General features: G+C 41.0%; 1 protein-coding gene across 1 annotated transcript in view; it reads right to left on the minus strand.

The window, feature by feature from the left end:
- LOC310950587 (CUB and sushi domain-containing protein 3-like) overlaps positions 1–21,384 on the minus strand; it is a gene marked incomplete at its 5' end in the record, with an annotated part of 253,461 nt that overhangs the window by 76,948 nt on the left and 155,129 nt on the right. The window contains 7 exons of the mRNA XM_083918484.1: positions 795–940; positions 5,314–5,491; positions 6,407–6,595; positions 7,025–7,234; positions 7,813–7,929; positions 9,525–9,594; positions 10,875–10,993. Of these exons, the coding sequence (XP_083774610.1) occupies positions 795–940; positions 5,314–5,491; positions 6,407–6,595; positions 7,025–7,234; positions 7,813–7,929; positions 9,525–9,594; positions 10,875–10,993 (1,029 nt within the window). The remainder of the gene's footprint in view (positions 1–794; positions 941–5,313; positions 5,492–6,406; positions 6,596–7,024; positions 7,235–7,812; positions 7,930–9,524; positions 9,595–10,874; positions 10,994–21,384) is intronic.

Here is a 21,384-nt window from a genome sequence, read left to right on the forward strand (position 1 = left end):
TCAGCAAAAAAAACCATCCCTAATTTAGCTGCAATGGGGGACGTTTCACATAAAAAGGCATTCACCATTCATCATTATACAGTACTACAATACAGTGGCGGTTGCTTGTCTTTCAAGGAGGGGAAGCTAATTTTCCCGGCCTACATCATAAATGTCTTTGTTTATTTATATGTAAATTCTACCCTTCGTTCCTTTTCAAGAAAATTATCGGTGACCTTGTACCAACTGGGCGTCTTTTCTAGGGACTTGACAAGTGTCCTCTCAATGGCAGCAGAGCTAGGTGCTCGTTGGGAAAAGAAACTGCAGAGTGACAGAACAGAGTCGCTCTATGCTTCCCTAATGAAGTCAGTAGAAGCTGAGCGTCTGACTGTGTAAAGCGCTGTGTCGCTGTGTGGAAGAATGAGAAGGAAGTTGCGCCGGTTACCTGTTATAAGTAGCTGATTCTGAACAAAAAATGAAGGCTTTCTAGCGCGTATTTAGTCAATAAAATGTACACACAGCAGTACATCTTTCAAAACTTTTTTTTTTGGGTGACATTTTAGGGGAAGCTGAGATTCCCTTGCAGTCTTAGAGCAATCACCACTGCTCCAATACCATGTAGCAAAATGAGAAATACCAAATAATGACTCAAAAGAGGGAAAGTCAAGGGTGTTCCACTAAACTCTGTTATTTTGTGAACTTCATTACTAAACTAGAGACCCAGCATCTTAGAGAAGTGAGGATTGAATAAAAAGGGGTCTTTACAGCAGTGCAGGACAAGGTCTTTACATAGCTAGTACCAAAGGGGAGGTTACCATAATAATGTAGCACAAAGAAGCCGCTAGTGCTGAAGTCGCTGTGGAATTTGATGAGGATCAGATTGGCGGTGGTGGACACGCCCTCCTGTATGGAGTTGCCACTGAACTGACCGATTTGAGGCGAGGCCTGGTCGGGTCCATCCCTGATACAGAGGAGGAGGTTGTGAGGGAGAGAGAGAGAGAGAGAGAGAGGGAGGGAGAGGGAGAGAGAGAGAGAGAGAGAGAGAGAGAGAGAGAGAGAGAGAGAGAGAGAGAGAGAGAGAGAGAGAGAGAGAGAGAGAGAGAGAGAGAGAGAGAGAGAGAGATGATGATGATGATTTATGAATAAACAGTAATAATTTGCTGGGATAAAAGAGCAGGTCTAGTTATCCCCGAGCAGTCTTGTGGACCCAGCCGTCATTCTGAACACCCGAGAAAAGGTTTTACATTAATCAACAGTGTCAAAGTAGAAGTTGAGTATATGTTAACTGATGAGGCAGTACAGCACTGAAGCTTTTGCATCCTCCAGCCATGTTACATATTAATGAAAAAAAGTTTTGGGGAAAAAAAGGTAAAATCAATGTTACATAACTCTGCAAAAATGTGCAAAATCCACAGCATCTTACTTTTTACCTCTGTATTTGCAAAACATTAATTTATATTGAATCGAGACTGTTAATATTCAGTATGTGTATATACATTATGGTTTTTGATCATCACTAGGCATCAGCCTGTGGGACCCTGGAAGGATAAAAGTTTTAAGAAAATGTAATGATGGTTATCACCAAATACCTTCACTGTATAACATGACCAATAAGGAACTGTCGCCCGGGAGTCAAAAGTTTATTGAACCGACCTTTTTTGATTTTAAACTTTTTATGGGGAGTAGGTTGTTATCTGTGAAGGTGGATCTGTCCATGGTAGTGTATACCCACATTGCTGTAGCTACAGCACATGGCAGCTTATCTCCAGTTCAATGGCATGTCCACATTAAAAAATCAAACTTGGTTTACACTGAATGTCATAACAATCAACGTGTGGCAAATATGATAATATTTTTTCAGTAAGGGAAACAAGTCTATCAACATCTTACGGCACCTATACATTACAAAACGGATAGAAAATAAGAGGCTAGGGCAGTAGCAGTTAGTGAAATAGTTATCTGCATTATGCCAGAGGATGAGATGCTGAAGGCCCTGAATGTTGTCAGCCTGTCGTGTCTGACGCATCTCTTGGACAGCACCCACCTTTGGCAGTAGTGGCATAGTACTGAAATGTCACGTTGAAAATGAAGCTAAGCCTGAAGGTGAAATTCTCCATTTTTTGGATATAAAGAGCTGAAATAAGCTGCCTGTGCAGGTTGAGGTCATAAAGAGTGGGAAGGCGGATATTTGGGAGGAGTGGAAGGCGGATATTTGGGAGGAGCTCCAAGTAGACCTGCTGCTATGCCGCTCCTCCTGAAAAAAATCCAGTTTAGGTAGTTCGAACATCTAATGAGGATGCCTCTGGGACGCCTCCCTGTGGAGCTACATCAGGCACGTCCAACTGGGAGGAGACCTTAGACCCAGCACATGCTTATATATTCCAGCTGGGCTGGGTGGACCTCAGGTTCCCCAGATGGAGTTGGAGGGAAGAGGCTGAGAAAGGATGGACAGATAGATGTAGAGTTGGCCAATATGACAATAATTATTCTGTGAGATGATTGAGATTTGCCATCCTTTGCCAGCGATTTATCTATACTGTTTCTACTGAGGGAGGCAAATCCATTATCATCTTTAGCTCTGTTAGGTGATTGAGAGCATTGTTGCATTAGCAGGACTAATGTATGGCAATATTGGATTTCTAAGATTTTTGCATCTATGGAATGATGGTCCTTGATTTGTCAGATATCTAATTCACTGGATTGGCAGAAAACAGACAGAACTGCTGCATATGTACAAAACTGGGTCTGAAAGAGGTGTAAATTACTCCCCATGAAAAAATTGTGATATTTAAAAACAAACTTGATGGAAGAATGTGCACACCTGTACAGTAAGTAAAATCTGACCCATGCCAGATTGTAGAAACTGAAATGTGAGAGCAATCATAATATTATGTCTCTCACACATTCAATTTCACTTCAAATCACACGTTACTTATAGATCCACTTCAGAAACATTCAAACCAGCAGTGTTATTTGTATTTGCACTTGTAGTGAGCCATTACTATTGCATAAGCACCTTTTTATATTTGAAAAGATATTTCAAATCCAAGTCTACACAATATTTCATCAATGCTTTCTCCCTATCACATTCTCCACCCCTGGAGCGCAGAGGAGATGGACAGACTGTGGTTACTGAGTCATCATTGGTTGTAGAAATCCAAAATAAAGCATAAGCATTAAAGAATGGCAGAAGAGAGTGTTAATTATATCTTCCAATAGTGAATATACTGTATACAACCAAGTGCAACCTTAGTTGTAATATTGTTTGTATACATAATTGTGCAGCCATGGTGCTGTGCTATCAGGCGCACAGAGCACACTAGAAACACCGTGGCAGAGCATTTGCATATTTCCAGTTTGTGAAAGCACCTTTCCCAGCAGTGTGAGCTTGGGTGGACCCTTATAGTAGACACACTACGATGGTGGAATGCAGTTCTTCCTTTTGTTTGTGATGCCCTACTGTGGCCACCAAACTATATGTGCTTCCTAACCTCCAGTCAGAAGCATTCCTTTTCTTGGTCTTCCTCCCATTTATGGTTGAATGTGAGCATGTAGAGGCCGGGATATGAGAATCTACATGCGCACATTTACAGGTGGACTGTGATTTCTAAACAGAGAGATTGTCTGCAGGTTTGCATATGCATGATTTTATAAAAAAAACAATTTTTATTTAATAATTTTCCAAGACCCCTGGTCACTATATTTTAAATTGTTTTAGAATGTATGTCTTCAGGAAATTTAGTAAATCTTTATATACATCTTGATGTATATACGGTATATTGCAATTTAAAACTACATTTATCGTTAACATTTTTCTGCATCCCCCACCCCAAAATGAATAGATCGGGGGACGACTATGGGGTGATAATATAACTTGTCATTTGCAGTGAAGCTATTTACGAGGCATGCATTAGCTGCTGGCAGCACAGAACACAGAAGCACATATGCTAATGTGAGCACAAATAAGTTGGATAACAAGTTTTGGATATTGGGACAAACCACTTGCAACGTTTTTCTGAGGACAAAAAGAAAGATTTGTGCAAGAAGATATTGCTATTCTATTTCTATTAAATAAATGCAATTCCTGTACAAGAAAAAAAAGTATTTCATTACTGGCACTTTCGGGTAGCTCCAGGACTATTCACATGAATGATGTGCAATAAATGCTTTTTTATATGTGTGTGTACCTTTAATATCGTATATATAAAAAAAAAAAAAAGTCTTATAGCAGTTTCCTTTCAGAGTGATCAGCAAAATGGGAGACGGCAGTCAGGCAGGGAAATGAAATGTTACCATCAGGGAAAATATTGTTTATGTGCTATTTCATTTGAAAAAAAGCCGTGCCAGTAGCTACCTCCACACATTCTGTAAATGTGCTGGAAGGCATTTCCCTCCTCTACCCATGAGGCTTACTATATGGCTTTTTGGTGGTAAGTTTCTACATACAGTAATAACACACATCCAAGGTAACTCAGAGCGGATGTTTTCATGCTTGTACACATTTCTGTATTTTAAAGTAACACTCATTGAGGATGAGGGACACACAGTTACTCAGACTTTACTTCTCTTATTCCATCATGTACCAGAATCTATTTTATTTTAGTGAGAGTCCGTAAGGAAAAAGGTTGTCAAGGAAAAAAAAATGAATCCACAGATGTCCAGACAAAGGTCAACATATTTGGATGGCTGTTGGCTCATCTAATCCGGGTGTCACATCAGAAGCTGTGAGCAAAACTTGTCCAACTGGCCTTTAACCTTAACATTTTGTCAACATTGTTTGACAAAATGTTGACATTGCAGCTGTTGAGTTTGCTTTTGCAATGTGTAAGGGAAATACTCCCCCCAATACATTTTATTCTACAAATCTTATATATTCTCCAGTTTTCCTTGAGTAAAAAATAAAACTTCATAGTTGTCAAACCTCTTGGGAGCTGCTCTCTTAGCAATTCACTGTATATGGTACAAACTTTGTGAAAACTTTCAAAAGGATATATTTTATGACTCATTGCTTAGTATTGCTCATAAAATCTGTCACTGGTTTCTAAATCTTAAACAATCCAGAAATCCCAAACATCACTTATAATTGAGAAAGATGAGACCATTTCAAAGTTGTAAGATTAACATTTTAAATGTGTCCCAGTTTATTTCCTGTTGCAGTTTATGTTAATGACATCAGTTGACAGGACCCAGACTGTTACTTAGGAATGGAATTACATTGAAAAGGTCCAGAACTCTGTATGCAGCTCTGTAAACAGAAAACTGTCCGTGTTTGAAGTGTGCCATAAGTTCATGTTTGATGAATAATGTCATACTGAGAGAGAAACTAGAACTTACCACACAGTGATGTAGTCATAGATCGGCTCTGTATTGATAACAGAGAAATTGATGTAGATGCCATACCCAGGAGGTACTCTGACAATCCACATGCAGTCCTGGAAGTGTGGATACTCGGCTGGGTGTCCAGGAGAGTAAATTGTGCCATTCATGGATGTAACATTCCCACCACAGAGAGCTGGAAGGAGGGGGAAAAAAAAATCAGAGATGCTAGATAACATGGAAAGCCAGTCTCCGATTTACCTCAAGTCATAAAACACTAAAGTTGATAAAGCAAACCATAACTGCATGTTATTGGGTTACCATTGAGATACTTGGGGGAAAATGCACCTGTTAGATACAACTGCAGGGGATTGTTACTGGTTGCCATGAACTCGATGACACTAAGTAGTTCCGACATTAAAACTTCCCCATCATAACCCTTCAGATAGAACATGTCAAAATCTGACTTTGAACTAGGAGTCAAAGACAAAGTGCTGCCCTCAGTATCCAAAAAGAACTGTAAACTTGACAGAAAAAAGGACAATATGGTGTCTAAGGAGCAAAACAAAACTATTTACCACTTTCTCACACAAATACCAAACTCAGTTGTGAACTTAAAACGTATGTTGCTGCTTCACTTATCTGATGAGTGGAAAGCCATAATTTATCATACCTGAGCAATATCTGATGAGTCCCCTTGAAATTTACAACAGAGACAGCCGTAATCAGCTTTGTAATAAAGACTTGCAAATGCTCCATATATCATTATAATGGGCTGTGTCAGTTTATAGTTCAGTAAAGTGCTGCTACATAGGTGGTAAAAGTGAGTCAGATGCTTTACTGTGCTAGAACAAAGGACAGAAACTTCTCTGAAAGTGGCATACATGACTTTATACATTCTTCGGATACATTTATTTAAATATTGTTTGGTGAAACTGACAGAAAAATATGAAAAAAAGGCATTTCAAATTTAAATTTGGAGGAAGACTTAACATCTCTCTTGTGTATTAGTAAGGAGGGTCCGATGCTGCTTTTATTCACATTTTTCTGCACATTTAGAACGCCAACTAGAAAACACCTGTTGTGTTTTTAAGAGGCACTAGCCAGTCACCTTCACAGCGAGGTATAGGGTGATTCCAGTTTCTGCTGACTCCATGCAGACATGAAAGAGATGGCTCTCCAAGCAGAGTGTAACCTGGAAGGCACTCAAAGGAAATGGTCATCCCCACACTGTAGTCCTGGCCGATCACTATGCCGTTACGGAAAGGTCGTGGGTCCGGACACCTCTGTAGCTCATATGCTGGGAAATACAAACCCACACACAGTAGAGGTGGCTTATTAAATACAGACTCCAGGACGGAAATAAAAAAACACCACCATTATAATAATGGTATCCATGAAGACCTCAATAAACCAAAGCCTGGATAGTGATCTGGTCATTTTTCATCACATAAAATACCCCACTAACATAGGCAACTCTATTATTATTCAAGGATATGTGCCATTGAATGTCTCAGTGGAGGTAAGCATTGATTTATTTATCTTTATTCTTTAACCTTTTGTAATATCACAACCTCAGTGAAAGTGTCAGCATTGCAGGACTGATGTCTTTCCCTGGTGTGAATCTAACCTGACTGATAGCCGTGTTCTATTAGCCATCTCTTCTATCTCCTTCCATTTTTTCAGCTGCTGCTGTGTTAGCACCCCTTTTTAAATCTTTGCTCCTCACCTTGGTAGACAATGTGGAAGCCAGGCTTGTTCTGGGAGTAGTCGCTGTGGAAGAAGAGAGTGGTCTCGTGGGTGGTGCTAAAGAGAGAATTGGGCATCGCAGGGCCACTGGACCGATCAATCACTGTTCCTGTCTCCAGGTTTCCGCTGCGCACCTCCAGATAGTCATGAACAGGCTCTGTGGAGAAGTTCAGAAACTGCAGATGGATCCCTGAAAAGCAGAAAGAAACGGTTGACGTAGGAGACAAACTCAAGTTTCAACTTTCAAGCCATAGTAGGTTACTTCATATGAAATGGAGATATCTACATACATTTGAGAGCTTAAAGTTGTAATCCATAAGATTTTAGATATACTGTTTTTAGCAGCCTCTTTGGTGGTAGGATGTAATTACAGGCGCTCTCAAAACCAAGTTCCTTTCGAAGCCGAACAGGGTTGACTGTATGGCGTCAGTAGATTGGCAGCTCTCTTCAGCGTGATGCACCATGAATCCTTCACATGCTCCACACTCTTTAGGAGGTCCGAAGAGTGAAGTGCGGCTCATTTGATTTTAGTGCAGGAAATTTGCAATAGACACTCAGAATGTATTTCTCAGCAAAGCAGCAAATACAAGCGCTTTCTTTAGTGGGTCATATGCTCAAGCAACATCTTAAGAAAATCTTACAGACTACAACTTTAACAGAATGATGCAGAAGAAAGCAGCAGAGAAGATGTTAGAGCTAACAGAACAAAGAAAAATACAGAGAGGGAAGAAGAGATGAAAGACGGGGGGGGGGGGGGGGGTGACAGACCAAAGCCAATAGGGAGTTGAACTCTCCAGCTGCAGTCCAGGCTGCTCTGGTAATTCCCTGGGAAGCCTGGGCTGAGGATGACGCCACTGAAGTCTGTCATAGAGCCGCCACACTGAGCTGAGGGAGACCAACCAAAGAGAAAGAGCATGTCAAGTCTACACAGAACAGCTCCATGGGAAAACAACACATATGGTGGTTAAATAAGAGCATTGTGTCTTTATGTATGTGGGGTGTGCATGCATAATTGTTGTGTATGTGTACAAAAAAGATGTAGAGTAGCAGTGATGTTAATGTCTGTCTGCCTACAGTTGTCTCTAGTGTTTGAGCATGTCTGTGACTTGTGCATGAACATCTCTGCTTGACTGCGAGAATTATGCTCCATAAGAGCATCCATGAATAGATAACAGATATATTCCATGTTAAGTGGTGCTTTAAATTAAAATAAATAAGGGAGCTGATTTTCAATACAGCACCACAGTTTTGTTCAGTGGGCGGGGTGATTACTTCCCCCTCCCCCTGCAACACCCAACGTCTCTTCTTTGAATGTGTTCAGAGAACATGCGCTTGCGCTTATGCCCCTATCCAGTGGCAAATACCCTAGTCTAATGTAAACTTGTAGTTAAATCCTCTAAATCCTCCATCTAAAAACAGGCCTATATACTGTATGTGGCAAATGATTGGAAACACAAGGGGTATCATCGCCATTTCTTTGGAGTCTATCAATCAAGGCCTGAATGAGGCTACAACTATCTCTGGATTTATTTATTTTGCTGATGAGGGAAACCTTCTTGACCTGTGTATGGAATGAAAAAGAAGATAAGAGGAGAAGCATTTAAGAGGATGTTGTAGGGGCATGCAACATCTTTGATGTGAGTTTATCAGCAACAGAGTGAATACAGATCCTGGGGTGTTGAGGGTGAGCATATGTACTGTAAACGATCGAAGAGTTGAGCTAACGAGCGAACACATGCATCCAAGAACAGGCTTGTCAACTGTAAAGCTGGGATTTATGTCTGCAGTGAACTGTGAAAACCACAGGGAAAATTTACATGATGAGTGCAGTGAGTGTGTATGCAAGCGTCTGTGTGTTTATATGCACTGTAGGGGTGTGTTCCCAATAATGGGGGTGTGTGTGTGTGTGTGTGTGTGTGTGTGTGTGTGTGTTGTGTTGTGTGTGTGTGTGTATACATGTGTAATTGGGGGCAACAGAACAGTGAGGCTTCAAAAGAAAAAGTTGTATGCTTCCTTAGTAATCTTTGGAATCTGTCACCATGGCAATCAACTTTAGAGGAAGTGTCAGGGGATAGTATAGACTCTCATCAGAGGTATCAGAAATCAAACACCACACTAAGATGGTGCAAAGCCCTATTGATTTTCAACTGAAGGGGAAAGCAGAAAATTAATAATCCCCACCCCTTAAGTCCCCATGCCCACCCATCATCCCCTTAAAATGAAACTGTTGCTTTCCCTAATACAATAACAAGTCCTCTGTGAGGCCATTGATCCATTGTGTGACTGTGTATAGGTATTGCTGTGGGATAAATAAAAAAGGTAAACAAGGAAAAAGTCAATGAGAAAAGGTGAATGGCAAAAGACAAAAGAAAAGTGACTGAATCTGTGTTTGATGCAACAAATATGTTTTTTTATTTGCGATAACAGCTCATTGAAACCCTGCAGCTGGCAATGTCAGACTGTATAAAAAAATACATTACCTAAACACAGAGGCACGGGGTAATTCCACCTTCTGACAGGGCCAGGCATGCAGGTAATATATGCATTACCCTGTGCAAAAAAACAAACAAAAACAATATATTCACCACACTACCCTCAAAATACAGAAAGGAACACCATGAGATCAAACAGAACAGTGGATCCTTTACCTTGCAAAACTGCTGAATTCTTACGGTAACACAAGATAATGTGAGAATTTCAGGCTTGTGTTCAGAGTAAAAGTGAAATGACCAATCAGTGTCCTGTAAGGAACCACTAGCAGTTGAGGGGGGAAGGGGGAATTAGTGGTGATGAGAACATGAGAGCGACCGCTTGTTCAAAACAACAAAGGCGGCTCCTGAAGAGGTTAGCTTAGATGCTGCAATAGCATAATTTTTATCAGAACTTTTTATCATTGAGAAAAGAGAATGGCACCTAGGATCTAGCTACAGAGAGATGTCGTATAAGAGCGATGTGTCTGAGAAAACAAGAAAGAACACACATCCTGCTTCCACACTTCTTTTCTCTTGGATACAAAAACTATGTATGTAAAGTACATTACAGATTGATCTTATGTGAAATATCCGTATCACTGTTGCCATTTTAATTCTTTCAAAATGTAGTGCAGTCCAGAAGTTTCATGCCAAGATGCTCATAGAATGCATTAATACATGTGCATTCTCTAGCCGGCATGTATACTGTAACCTGAATAAAACATCTGCCAAAGCATTACATAAACACGCATAGACCTGTACTCAAAATACTCAGCCATACTTTTTCTTCAATGCCCTCTGGTCTATTTCTTGTGTTCAGACACTCAGCCTGAAGATGTGTGTAAGAAGTTGCCGGTTGGTCCAGAGAGAATGTGAAAAGAAGTGAAAGCCCGAGCCAGGGAGAAGAATTTGTGTAGGATTAGTGTGGCGACTGTTAACACAATCCATCGCCCATGGCGTTGGAGGGTTCTACAGCTCAAAACACCATAGCTACAGTATCTACTCGAGGAGGATTGGGGGAAGTTAAAGCTGCTTTGTAACAGACACACACAAACACACCCTCACAAATTTCGAAGCAGACAAGCACACAAGCAAAGTACATGCAATAAAGATGCAAGCTTAAATACATGGACAGTTACTATCCCCTTTTGCATTCACATATTTCTTTACTGCACATACTGCTTCCTCTCACACACAAATAAATGTCATAGAAAGAATACTTAGTAACGCCGCTTGACAGACTCATCCTATCGGGTATTCCTTTGAAATTGTCACTCCAGGCAGGTAGATATGAATCATTTATAATAACCTTAAGAGAGCTGGAGATCTGCTTTACCAGTCCTGTATGTTCTCTCCTACCTGTAATGAAAAGCCTTGATCGCACTGGAAGGACACCATGTCACCCACGGTGTAGCGGTCACCCACTTTCTGCCCATTACTGGGAGGCAGAGGCTCTGGGCACGAATCCAAACCTATTGCTTAGGACAGAGTCACAACACACAAGTGTGGACAGCAATCATTCTTCTGCAAAATATGGGAACAATCATTGCCTGCAACTGTTCAACACATTTGATAATGTTTCATTGTTGAAGATCCATTGCAATGGCAACATTTATATTTAATCACCCAATACCTATAGAGAAAAGGGAATATTTAATTTGAATTAAATGTTTAAACATGTAATTACACAGAGACTCATTTTAATGTGCTTGTAATTGCATAAAAATTGAGTAAGTCATTTTTTTCACTTTCCCCTCATCATAACATTTAGAAACTGGGACAAGTCACAAAGCTATTCTACTGGTGGCTGTAATCACATAATCCTTCTGACTTTGATCTGAAGCACTCACTGCAAAATTACAAAGCAATCCATGAAGTATTACTTGACAGAAGCATTGGGCTCCATTGGAACAAAGTGATTACAGTGTCATTTGCCAGGTACAGAGGGGACTGTTATTGTGTTTTAAGGGCTTAAAAGCAATGGCAATCACAGCTATTGGCTATATTAATGTAAGGTATTTGAGGTCAATTTAAGCTACAGTCAATTTAAAAGACAGAAAATATCACACAGTTTCAGTTTCATCTGTCTTAGAGGTAACAAAAATTAACATATGCAGGCAGAGAAGCAAACATTTGACATTTTACTTTGCTATTATTACAGCCATTACACACTGTTATTCAATAGAAAATATCATTGGGAGAAAATAATAATTTTGTAAATTTTCTTCAGATGAACCTATCAATAGGCTGTTTAAATTTTGTATTTAAATTGGCTGCTGTTTTTGCTCAACGCATAATTAGTAAGCAGGCCATAGGGTAAGGGGTAATGGGTAGGATGACATACAAACTCAGCAACAAAAATAAGACCAAATGTATCCCAACCTTTGTGTAGGCAAAGATAACACATACACACAGTCCTCAAAACAAAAACCACATAGAAACATTCACACACAAGCACACTCAAAGAGTTAAGGACAGGTCAAAGCAAGTGGGTGGGTGGGTGAATGTAAACATGACAGTAGACAAAAGATGCAGAACAATTTCATAGGCAACTCATCAGAGCACTGGATAGTGGGAGTGGACACTTCACTGTGCATCTAGTGATAGAGAAGATATCTGAGTGGGAGGAGACAGTAACCTAAAAGGATCAGAACAGATTTTCACAGACTATAGAAGAGCTACTGTATAGGGGGAGTGGTTGGATTCTTTGAAGTTTTGTCATCTGTGGGTTTAAATAAAAGTAATACTTTGACAGTCAATTTACTCTGAAATTGATTCAAGGAAATTTGGTGATGCAATTCATGGAAGCAGAATTTGCTGCTTTAGTGAAAGGCTGCCAGAAGTTAGGTTTGAGATCAAAGCCCAGTGTCACTATAAATTAAACTGTTGAAATGATGAAATGATCGTGTGCCTTAACTGTAGGGAACAACCAGCCTTCCACATTCAGTGTTTTGCAAAACTGTTTCCTTAATCAGTGCGTTCTTTTTTCAATTGTGGTTCAAATAATCAAAGTGAATACAGGATTAGTGTAATATTGGAATACAGAATTCTTGGACAACTGCTCTAGATACAGGAGCAAAGTGTAAATGTGTATCCATACATTCAGGTTACACAGAAAATGCCAGAAATAAACATAATTGTACAAAACATTGAAACCTTGTCAGTAGGTATTCTGTAAAACATAAGCTCATTTAAGCTCTTTGTTGGTCCGCTTATACAGTATCTAAGTCTACATTTATAAGTCATATCAAAACATTCAAATTTAAGGGGCCAATTTACACAGCCAAAGGCAGCGAGCCAGATTTGAACAGCGCATAAAGACCTTTGTTCTCTGGTCAGTTTAAGAGTGGGTGCCCACTAACGGACGACACTGGTTCCTGCTGAGTTCCAGATAGGTTCCAGTCAAACTGTCAGAATACACATATTGGCAAGAACTGTTGTCCCCCTGCTGTGAGACACCCACTGTTCCAGAGCACACAACCCCGCCAGAAGGGAGTCCCGTCCTTATCAAACATGTTTCATATTTTCAACAGGATGCCTTGCCAATGGTACCTAGCCAGTAAAATTTCAGAAGTGTGCATCACCAGTTACTAGCTACAGTACGTCAATCTACTACCCATTTGAAGCTCAGTGTTTTACCTAATCCCATTTCGTATGTGAATTTTTCATAAATATATGTATTTCTATGATACATTGGACCTGTAAGGAAAACAGAAATTGCTTAGTATAAGTAGAAGGAGCTTGGTTTGGGAAAAATATACCAAGATAATTAAACTAACTTGGCAGATGCAGAAGAAAAACATGCAGGTCAAAGAATAGAGAATAGTTCACTAAGGGAAAAAGAGGTCTCTTTGTACAAACAATGCAACAGCAAACTGAAGGTTCAAGTTTACCAAGTACAGTACTATGTTCATACACTGTCAACAGCAGATACAGTGCCTTGAAAAAGTATTCATGCCCCTTGAGCTTTTTCACATTTTGTCACTTTACAACCACATACTTAAATGTATTTTATCGAGATTCTATGTGATAGACCAACACAAAGTAACACATAATTGTGAAGTGGAACCAAAATGATACATGGTTTACAAAAATTTAAGCAAATAAAAATCTGAAAAGTGTGGTGTGCATTTGTATTCAGCCCCCGTGTGTCAATACTTTGTAGAGCCACCTTTCACTGCAATTACAGCTGCAAGTCTTTTGGGGTATGTCTCTACCAGCTTTGCACACCTAGAGACTGACATTTTTACCCATTCTTCTTTGCAAAATAGCTCAAGCTCAGCCAGATTGGATGGAGAGAGTCTGTGAACAGAAACGTTCAAGTCTTGCCACAGACACTCAATTGGATTTAGGTCTGGACTTTGACTGGGCCGTTCTAACACATGAATATTCTTTGATCTAAACCATTCCATTGTAGCTCTGGCTGTATGTTTAGGGTCATTGTCTTGCTTGAAGGTGAATCTCCTTTGCAGCCTCCAACAGGTTTTCTTCCAGGTTTGCCCTGTATTTAGCTCCATCCATCCTCCCATCAACTCTGAGCAGCTTCCCTGTCCCTGCTGAAGAAAAGCAGCATGAGGCTGCAACCCCCATGTTTCACAGTGGGGATGGTGTGTTCAGGGTGATGGGCAGTGTTACTTTTCCGCCACAGATAGCGCTTTGAATTCAGGCCAAAAAGTTCAACTTTGGTCTCATCTTACCAGAGCACCTTCTTGGCTGGGAACCGTAGGGTCGCTGGTTCAAGTCCCCGTGTGGACCATGTATGGAGTGTGGACTGGTGGCTGGAGAGGTGCCAGTTCATCTCCTGGGCACTTCCGAGGTGCTGTTGAGCAAGGCACCGAACCCCCAACTGCTCGGGGCGCTGGTCACTGGCAGCCCCCTCGCTCTAACATCTCTCCATTAATTGCATGTATAGGCCCTGTTTGTGCATGTGTGTATTTCGGGTCTGTGTGTGTAACACGTATAATAATAAGAGTGAAAAAATCCAATTTCCCCGTGTGGGATTAATAAAGTAATTCTTCTTCTTCTTCTTCTTCTTCTTCTTCTTCCACATGTTTGCTGTGTCCCCAACTTTGCTTGTGGCTAATTGCAAACGGGACTTCTTATGTCTGTTTTTCAACAATGGTTACGCTTACATAAAGGCCAGCTTTGTGGAGTACATGACTTATAGTTGTCCTGTGGACAGATTCTCCCACCATGGGCCTCATGGCAGCTTCTCTAACCACTTCTCTCCTCGCTCGGTCTGTCAGTTTAGGTGGACAACCATGTCTTGGTAGGTTAGCAGTTGTGGCATACTTCTTTCATTTTTGGATGATAGATTGAACAGTGCTCCTTGAGATGTTCAAAGCTTTGGATATTTTTTTATAACCTAACCCTGCTTTAAACTTCTCCACAACTTTTTCCCTGACCTGTCTGGTGAGTTCCTTGGTCTTCATGATGCTCTTTGTTGACTAGTGTTCTCTAACAAAGCACTGAGGCCTTCACAATTCATATTCATATTGATACTACATACATATTGATTCATATTGATACTAAATGACACACAGGTGGACTCTATTAACTAATTAGGTGACTTCTGAAGGCAACTGATTGCCCTGCATTTTATTTAGTGGTATCAGAGTAGAGGGGGCTGAATACAAATGCACACCACACTTTTCAGATTTTTATTTTTGTAAACCATGTATCATTTTTGTTCAACCTCACAATTATGTGTTACTTTGTGTTGTTCTATCACATAAAATCTCAATAAAATACATTTAAGTTTGAGGTTGTAAAGGGACAAAATGTGAAAAAAGTTCAAAGGGGCATGAATACTTTTGAAGGTGTTGCATGTTGCTGAAGGAGGTTCACATAAACATCTGCATTCACCCTGAAATGTAGCTGTACAAGAGGCCCGACTCCTGCAGCAGAAAAGATCACCCAAACCATGACACTTCCTGCTCCAAATTTAACTGATTTATTCACACACTTTGGGTTCGGTCTTTCCCCAGTCCTAAGCCGAACTTAGTCTTCTTTTTGTCTCAGTCTTTAGACTCCTAGTCTTGTCTGTTGTACAGTCTTTTATTTTGTAACATATATTTAGTTTATTTTTGTCTTTATTTTATTAAGTAACTTTCTGCCTGACTTTGTTTCAACGAAGTTCAGTGTTTTATTTGATTAATAACATTTTATTAATAATCAGTCAAACGTTGTTTTAAGTTAGTGGATGTGTTTTGAGAACAAGCTTATTTTAATTCCGGCTAGAGAAATTAAGCTTTAGTCAACAGCGCAAAGTTACCCTTTACGTTTATATCAAAGTCCAGTTTTCACCAAGAGAAGAGACCAACTGACTCTCTCATCCACTTAACTCAAAGCTGTCGAAGTTGAAGAATCCAGAAAGACTCTTTTTGGCTTAAAGCTGAAGATTTAGGGTTCACAGCGAAAGTGACCCTTTGACGCTGAATATTTGTTGCCACGGTGAAGCGTCCCCTATTGAGAGGCTATCGCATGCCGCCCTGTTGGACAGACCGTCCACTCCTTGGCCTCTAACGAATCCTCTGACGACCTGGTTCTGCCAGCCCTGCACCTCGGGAGAGACCCAGTGTTCCAAACGTCTGGACGACTGCTCTAGAGCTGTGAAATACACCTCCTTCCTCTTGGATCCCACTTCTACAAAGCTGAGTTGCTGAGATGACGTTGTTGGTACTTTAATGAGCAGATCTGGTGATCACTGGCTATTTTATATTAAACTCTACTTTCCATAAAAATATGATTAGAAAATACATTTCCATATCATGGCTTTTACCATGCCCATTCGTTTTCTGTGTTATTCTCATGTATGTCATATCATGGCATAATCTATCATGTGTATTATGTATATAAATATATTCCCTTTTTTGTAGTAAAACCCCCAAACCCCAGCTGTTGTCTGTGAGCTTTCATTCTGTTTTGCAAAGTTTTGAGCTCAGTGTTTTACGAGAAGAAACGTTTTCAGATTGAGATTGATAGAAATGTATTAAAACAATTACATGATTAATTGATAAAAGAAACTGAAAGCAAAGTTTTCTTTTAATTCTTGCATGTGACTAGGTTTCCATCGGGCTTATTTCACATTACCTGTCTATATCGGTGGTGGTGCCCCCTTTTTGACAAGCAATAATTAGCTTAATTAATACTTAATAAGGTGATTAATTAATTTATTATAATACGTGTAGTTCTCTCTTCTTCTCCTGCCTAATCCTGTCCTCTCGTGCACTTGTTTTACGTGGACCGGCCTGTTGGAGGGACATAAATGAATCTGTGTCCTTGTAAAGTCTCAATATTCTAAAAAAAACCCAACTTTGAACACCCAACCTCTCTCTGATGGCTGAGAGGGTCATCCCTTTGGCCTTGATCTGGACAACCTGCTGTCTCAGGGCGCGCTCACACTATCCTCCCGGACCGAGACCCGGACTTTAGGGTACTTGTCCCCCCTCCCTCTCCCCCCCGCGCCCCAGCCCCGTTTGTACTCACACTACCTGGGCCTCGGCCAATGCTTCTTGCTGTCCATACGCCTTCAAGCCGTAACACGTCACACGCATTGATCGCGTGTGTGTGGCTTTGTTTACAAATCTTTCCATAGACCTCGGAGTTTTTGTGCGTCTTGTCGACTGTTTTTGAATATTTTCATCCGACCAAATCTGCAGTAAACACTCCACCTCCGCACCACACCAACGTGAACCTTTCCCCACCATTGTTGTTGTTGTTAAATGTCCGCGCATGGTCCGTCCTTCTATTTACATGTCCGAACAGGCGGACATAACGCTACTGCCGTAGGGCTCGTGCGCGTGCGCGTGCACGTGCGCACGCTCGTGCTCGTACATGTGCAAACGGCTCCGCTAAAGCCCACCTCTTTCAAGCGGGCCGTGGCGGCCCAGCTGGCCCCAGTTGAGCGCGGAGCGGGTGCGCTCACACTACTTAAAGGTACTAGACTTTAGCTGAAAAACCGGTTTTGGCCGCGGCCAAAAGGATAGTGTGATCACGCTCTCAGAGTTTCAGTCACCTTAGAGCGTGATCACACTATCCTTTTGGCACGAGCCCTACGGCAGTAGCGTTATGTCCGCCTGTTCGGACATGTAAATAGAAGGACGGACCATGCGCGGACATTTAACAACAACAACAATGGTGGTGAAAGGTTCGCGTTGGTGTGATGTGGAGGTGGAGTGTTTACTGCAGATTTGGTCGGATGAAAATATTCAAAAACAGTCGACAAGACGCACAAAAACTCTGAGGTCTATGGAAAGATTTGTAAACAAAGCCACACACGCGATCAATGCGTGTGACGTGTTACGGCTTGAAGGCGTATGGACAGCAAGAAGCATTGGCCGAGGCCCAGGTAGTGTGAGTACAAACGGGGCTGGGGCGCGGGGGGGAGAGGGAGGGGGGACAAGTACCCTAAAGTCCGGGTCTCGGTCCGGGAGGATAGTGTGAGCGCGCCCTTAGAGCAGCTTGCAATCTTGCAAAGTAACCAGGAGGGCTGACAGATAAATAGGGTGTGTCCAACAATTAAGTAAATTGTCACCAGGTGCCAGATTAACACCTATACATGGTTTGCTCTCTGTTTTTTTCACAAAATAAAGGTTTTTGTTGCAGTGCCTTGGTTATTAAAAAAACATGGTAGTATAGCAGTGGTATAGCCACAGCAGATATTCTATAAAATTCTGAACAATAAAAAATAACAGCATTTCAGTTTAAATCAAAAATGAATACTTTGTTCTCTAATTTTTATCTCCACTGTACGTTATTAATGTTGAATTTGTTTTTAATTAAATTAATCAGATTTTATTTAGTAAGTGGTATCAAGGGTATGGTAAGAGAACCCAACTTTCAAATATGGAAGAATTCAACAATATTAATTCTAAGTCTAAAAAAAGGAAAGAATCAAACCCAAGAGTTTTAGTACTGATTGGAAACGGTCAGCGGTTCATGCAAAGCGATGTCAGAAGACTTAGTCCAAACAATCCACAGATCATTCTCTTCTTTTTTTTGCGACCCTCCACGTGTGGGCCTGGAATTAAGCCTGGCCTCAGCAGGAACATTGCTGAAGACCTGAGTCGTCTATAAAACGGCCTGACTTTTCGACTGTGAGGGAAGGCCACATGAAAATTATTCCGTCATTCCTTTGCTGCACAAACGCGCTGAATGCTTTATCAATCAACTTTGAAAGAAAGAGACTTTGAAAGGAATTTGGCAAAAGCTGCCACAACAACCTCACCGCAGCTGAAGCGGGGTTGAGAAGATGATCCAGCTGCCAGCTGAGACAGACAGATGGAGAAATTCGATTAAAGGCGAGTCACCACGTGGGAACTGATAATGTCTGTAGATGACTGAGAGCACAGAAAGAGCATCTAAAGCAACTCCCTCCAGCTTAACTTCTTGTGGCCCATCAGAACAGTCAAGTGAAACAATACATGTTCCCTGTGTTAGCTTAATGAGTTAATGTTAGAGGTTTGATGCTAGATTTTGAGATTAATAGGCATTTGACTAGGGCTAGGTTAGCCCCTAAATCTGCTATTATACAATTAATATTGATGACACACATTTGTGTGTGTATAATATGATTCCCACTGCACACTAAGCCAAGAACTCTGTAGGATCCTTCAAATTATGAGACTACATTAATTAATTGGCCATCAAATTTCCCTCTAAGGAGGGTGACACTCCTAAAAATAATTTACTGTTATCTTAAATTCTGTTATTTAGCATTAAACAAATTGTTTCTGATGGCCGAAGTTGAATCCCATCACTACCCATCACCCTTGTACCAATTCATGTTTTTACGATGCATAACTTGAAAAAATGGCAGAATTTGAAGGAGATTGAGACCTCTTCCTGCAGCTCCCCCCTCCCCCATCTCTGTCCTGAGCCCCTCCCACCACACAATCATGGACTTCATACAGAGTCCAGTACCCAATGCCATGATATAGCAGAGGAATGTTTTTCTTTACAGACATTTAGAATAAGTGGTGTGATGAGACAATACACGATATTGAGTCCACAATAACAAGACGAGATCTTAACACCATTTTAAAATTTCAATATTTTCTTTACAGGGGGGTTGATTTTAGCAGAAAGCTGCGGTAGTGCTGCAGGTGTCTTTGCATAGTACTTGTGTTAGCTGCGGTGTAGCCTATGGTACTCACGGCGGTATAGAAACACCCCCCCCCCCCCGCGCACGTCTAAAAGGGCCCCGCAGACGACAACATACAGCACTTAGCGAGATAAGAAGCGATGTGACGACCATCACTCAATCGTCTCACAGAACAGATAAGTTTCCATTTTATTAAGTGGAACGACTCACACATGTGTTGAATTGACTCACACCCGTGTTTAGTATGTGTTTTAAACACCATATCTACATTGACTGATCAGCTCAGTCTATGTGTGTCAACTGCTGCCTCACTCACTGCGCCGGGCAGAGAAACAAACTCAATGAATCAGTTAAACATTGTTGATTTTATTCCCATACGGCCAACATTAAAACTATTTTGGTTTAGTAAATTTCTGCTGTCACTCGGCTCGGTATGGCAGAGACCGTCTGTCCCAGCTCGTCACATATGGAGGCTTCAGTCCGTCAAGTCCCGACACTGTGACTAGTTGCGGGAGCTCATGTGATACGGTGCTGAGGGCACTATCTTCTTACACTGCTTACATATTGTCCCTGTCTTATCTGTCACTCATTGCTGTTTAGCCTCTTACATATTGATATGGAGAGACATCTGGTCGCGCATGTGCAACTAGATGTAAAATTCAGTCGCACACTCAAATTTTGGTTGCAGTCTGGAGCCCTGACTTATCAATTAGATCATATGCATTATGCTTTAGCATTTACAGAAAACTGCGATTATAATGACCATTGTCCCAATCCTTTGAGTGGAGAGGCTGAAAACAGATTCATAGTAAAAATGTATTGATGGATCTTAGGGCTGGTTCAGAGGATGAATTATTTTCAAAGTTGTCTACAATCAAATTTATTTTGTTTTCACAGTCACTCCATGTAGCTCATGTGGAAATAACGTCCAGTAGGCCTCTGCAAACTACAGCAATTGAAGCCCAGTGTGGGACTTGATTGGGATGCAAATCGCCATATTGCCTGTGAGACGACGCCAGTTATCTTTTCAACTATAGCATACTGTCTGCCTTAGGAGAGCTGATAAAATGCTTGGTCCTTAAGATGTTGTAGTGACAGTTGGTATACAAGATTTACATAACTGGTCTCAATGGACAGCAACAATCACCTAAAGGAAACATTTTAAAAACAGATGGTTTACTGGCTGGGTCTGTGCCAATCTCTCTTGCCTTTTTCTTCCCAACTGTAGTGATCATTCAGAGCATTCACTTTTAGCTAGAAACTAGAGTGAATAAAAGATGGATCTGTGATTCAAACCCACCACAGGCTGCAAAATAAGATGCAAACGTACAACCAACTAGACGACCAAATAGAAGATTGCTGAAATTTGACTAAATAAACCTGAATAAGAACTCAGTAGACTACAACATCACACAACAACTGACCAAAAGACAGAAATGCTTATTGAGTAGTTCCATACACAAATGTTTGCCAGGCAAGCAGTAGAACCATATGGCAGACAACCTAACAAATATGGATAGCAGTAGTTTGACTGGAGCCGAGTTTACACAAATCATCAGGGAATGCGCTTTACAAGGGCAGCAGTGGCAAAGTGTAAGCCCAACAAAGAGGGAAGAGCTGACTGTAAGACATGGCACTGAAGTGAATTCGCAGCAGTAGGTTGAGGTGGTGAGGGAGGGGGTTAGTGCGGAGAGGAAGGAGCCCACAGAGAAACACAGCTATGGGGCGCTTCCAGGAAAGAGGGGGGTGTTGTGGAAACGAAGC

This window comes from Echiichthys vipera, assembly GCF_963691815.1.
Source record: "Echiichthys vipera genome assembly, chromosome: 8".
In the NCBI taxonomy this organism is placed as follows: Eukaryota; Metazoa; Chordata; class Actinopteri; order Perciformes; family Trachinidae; genus Echiichthys; species Echiichthys vipera.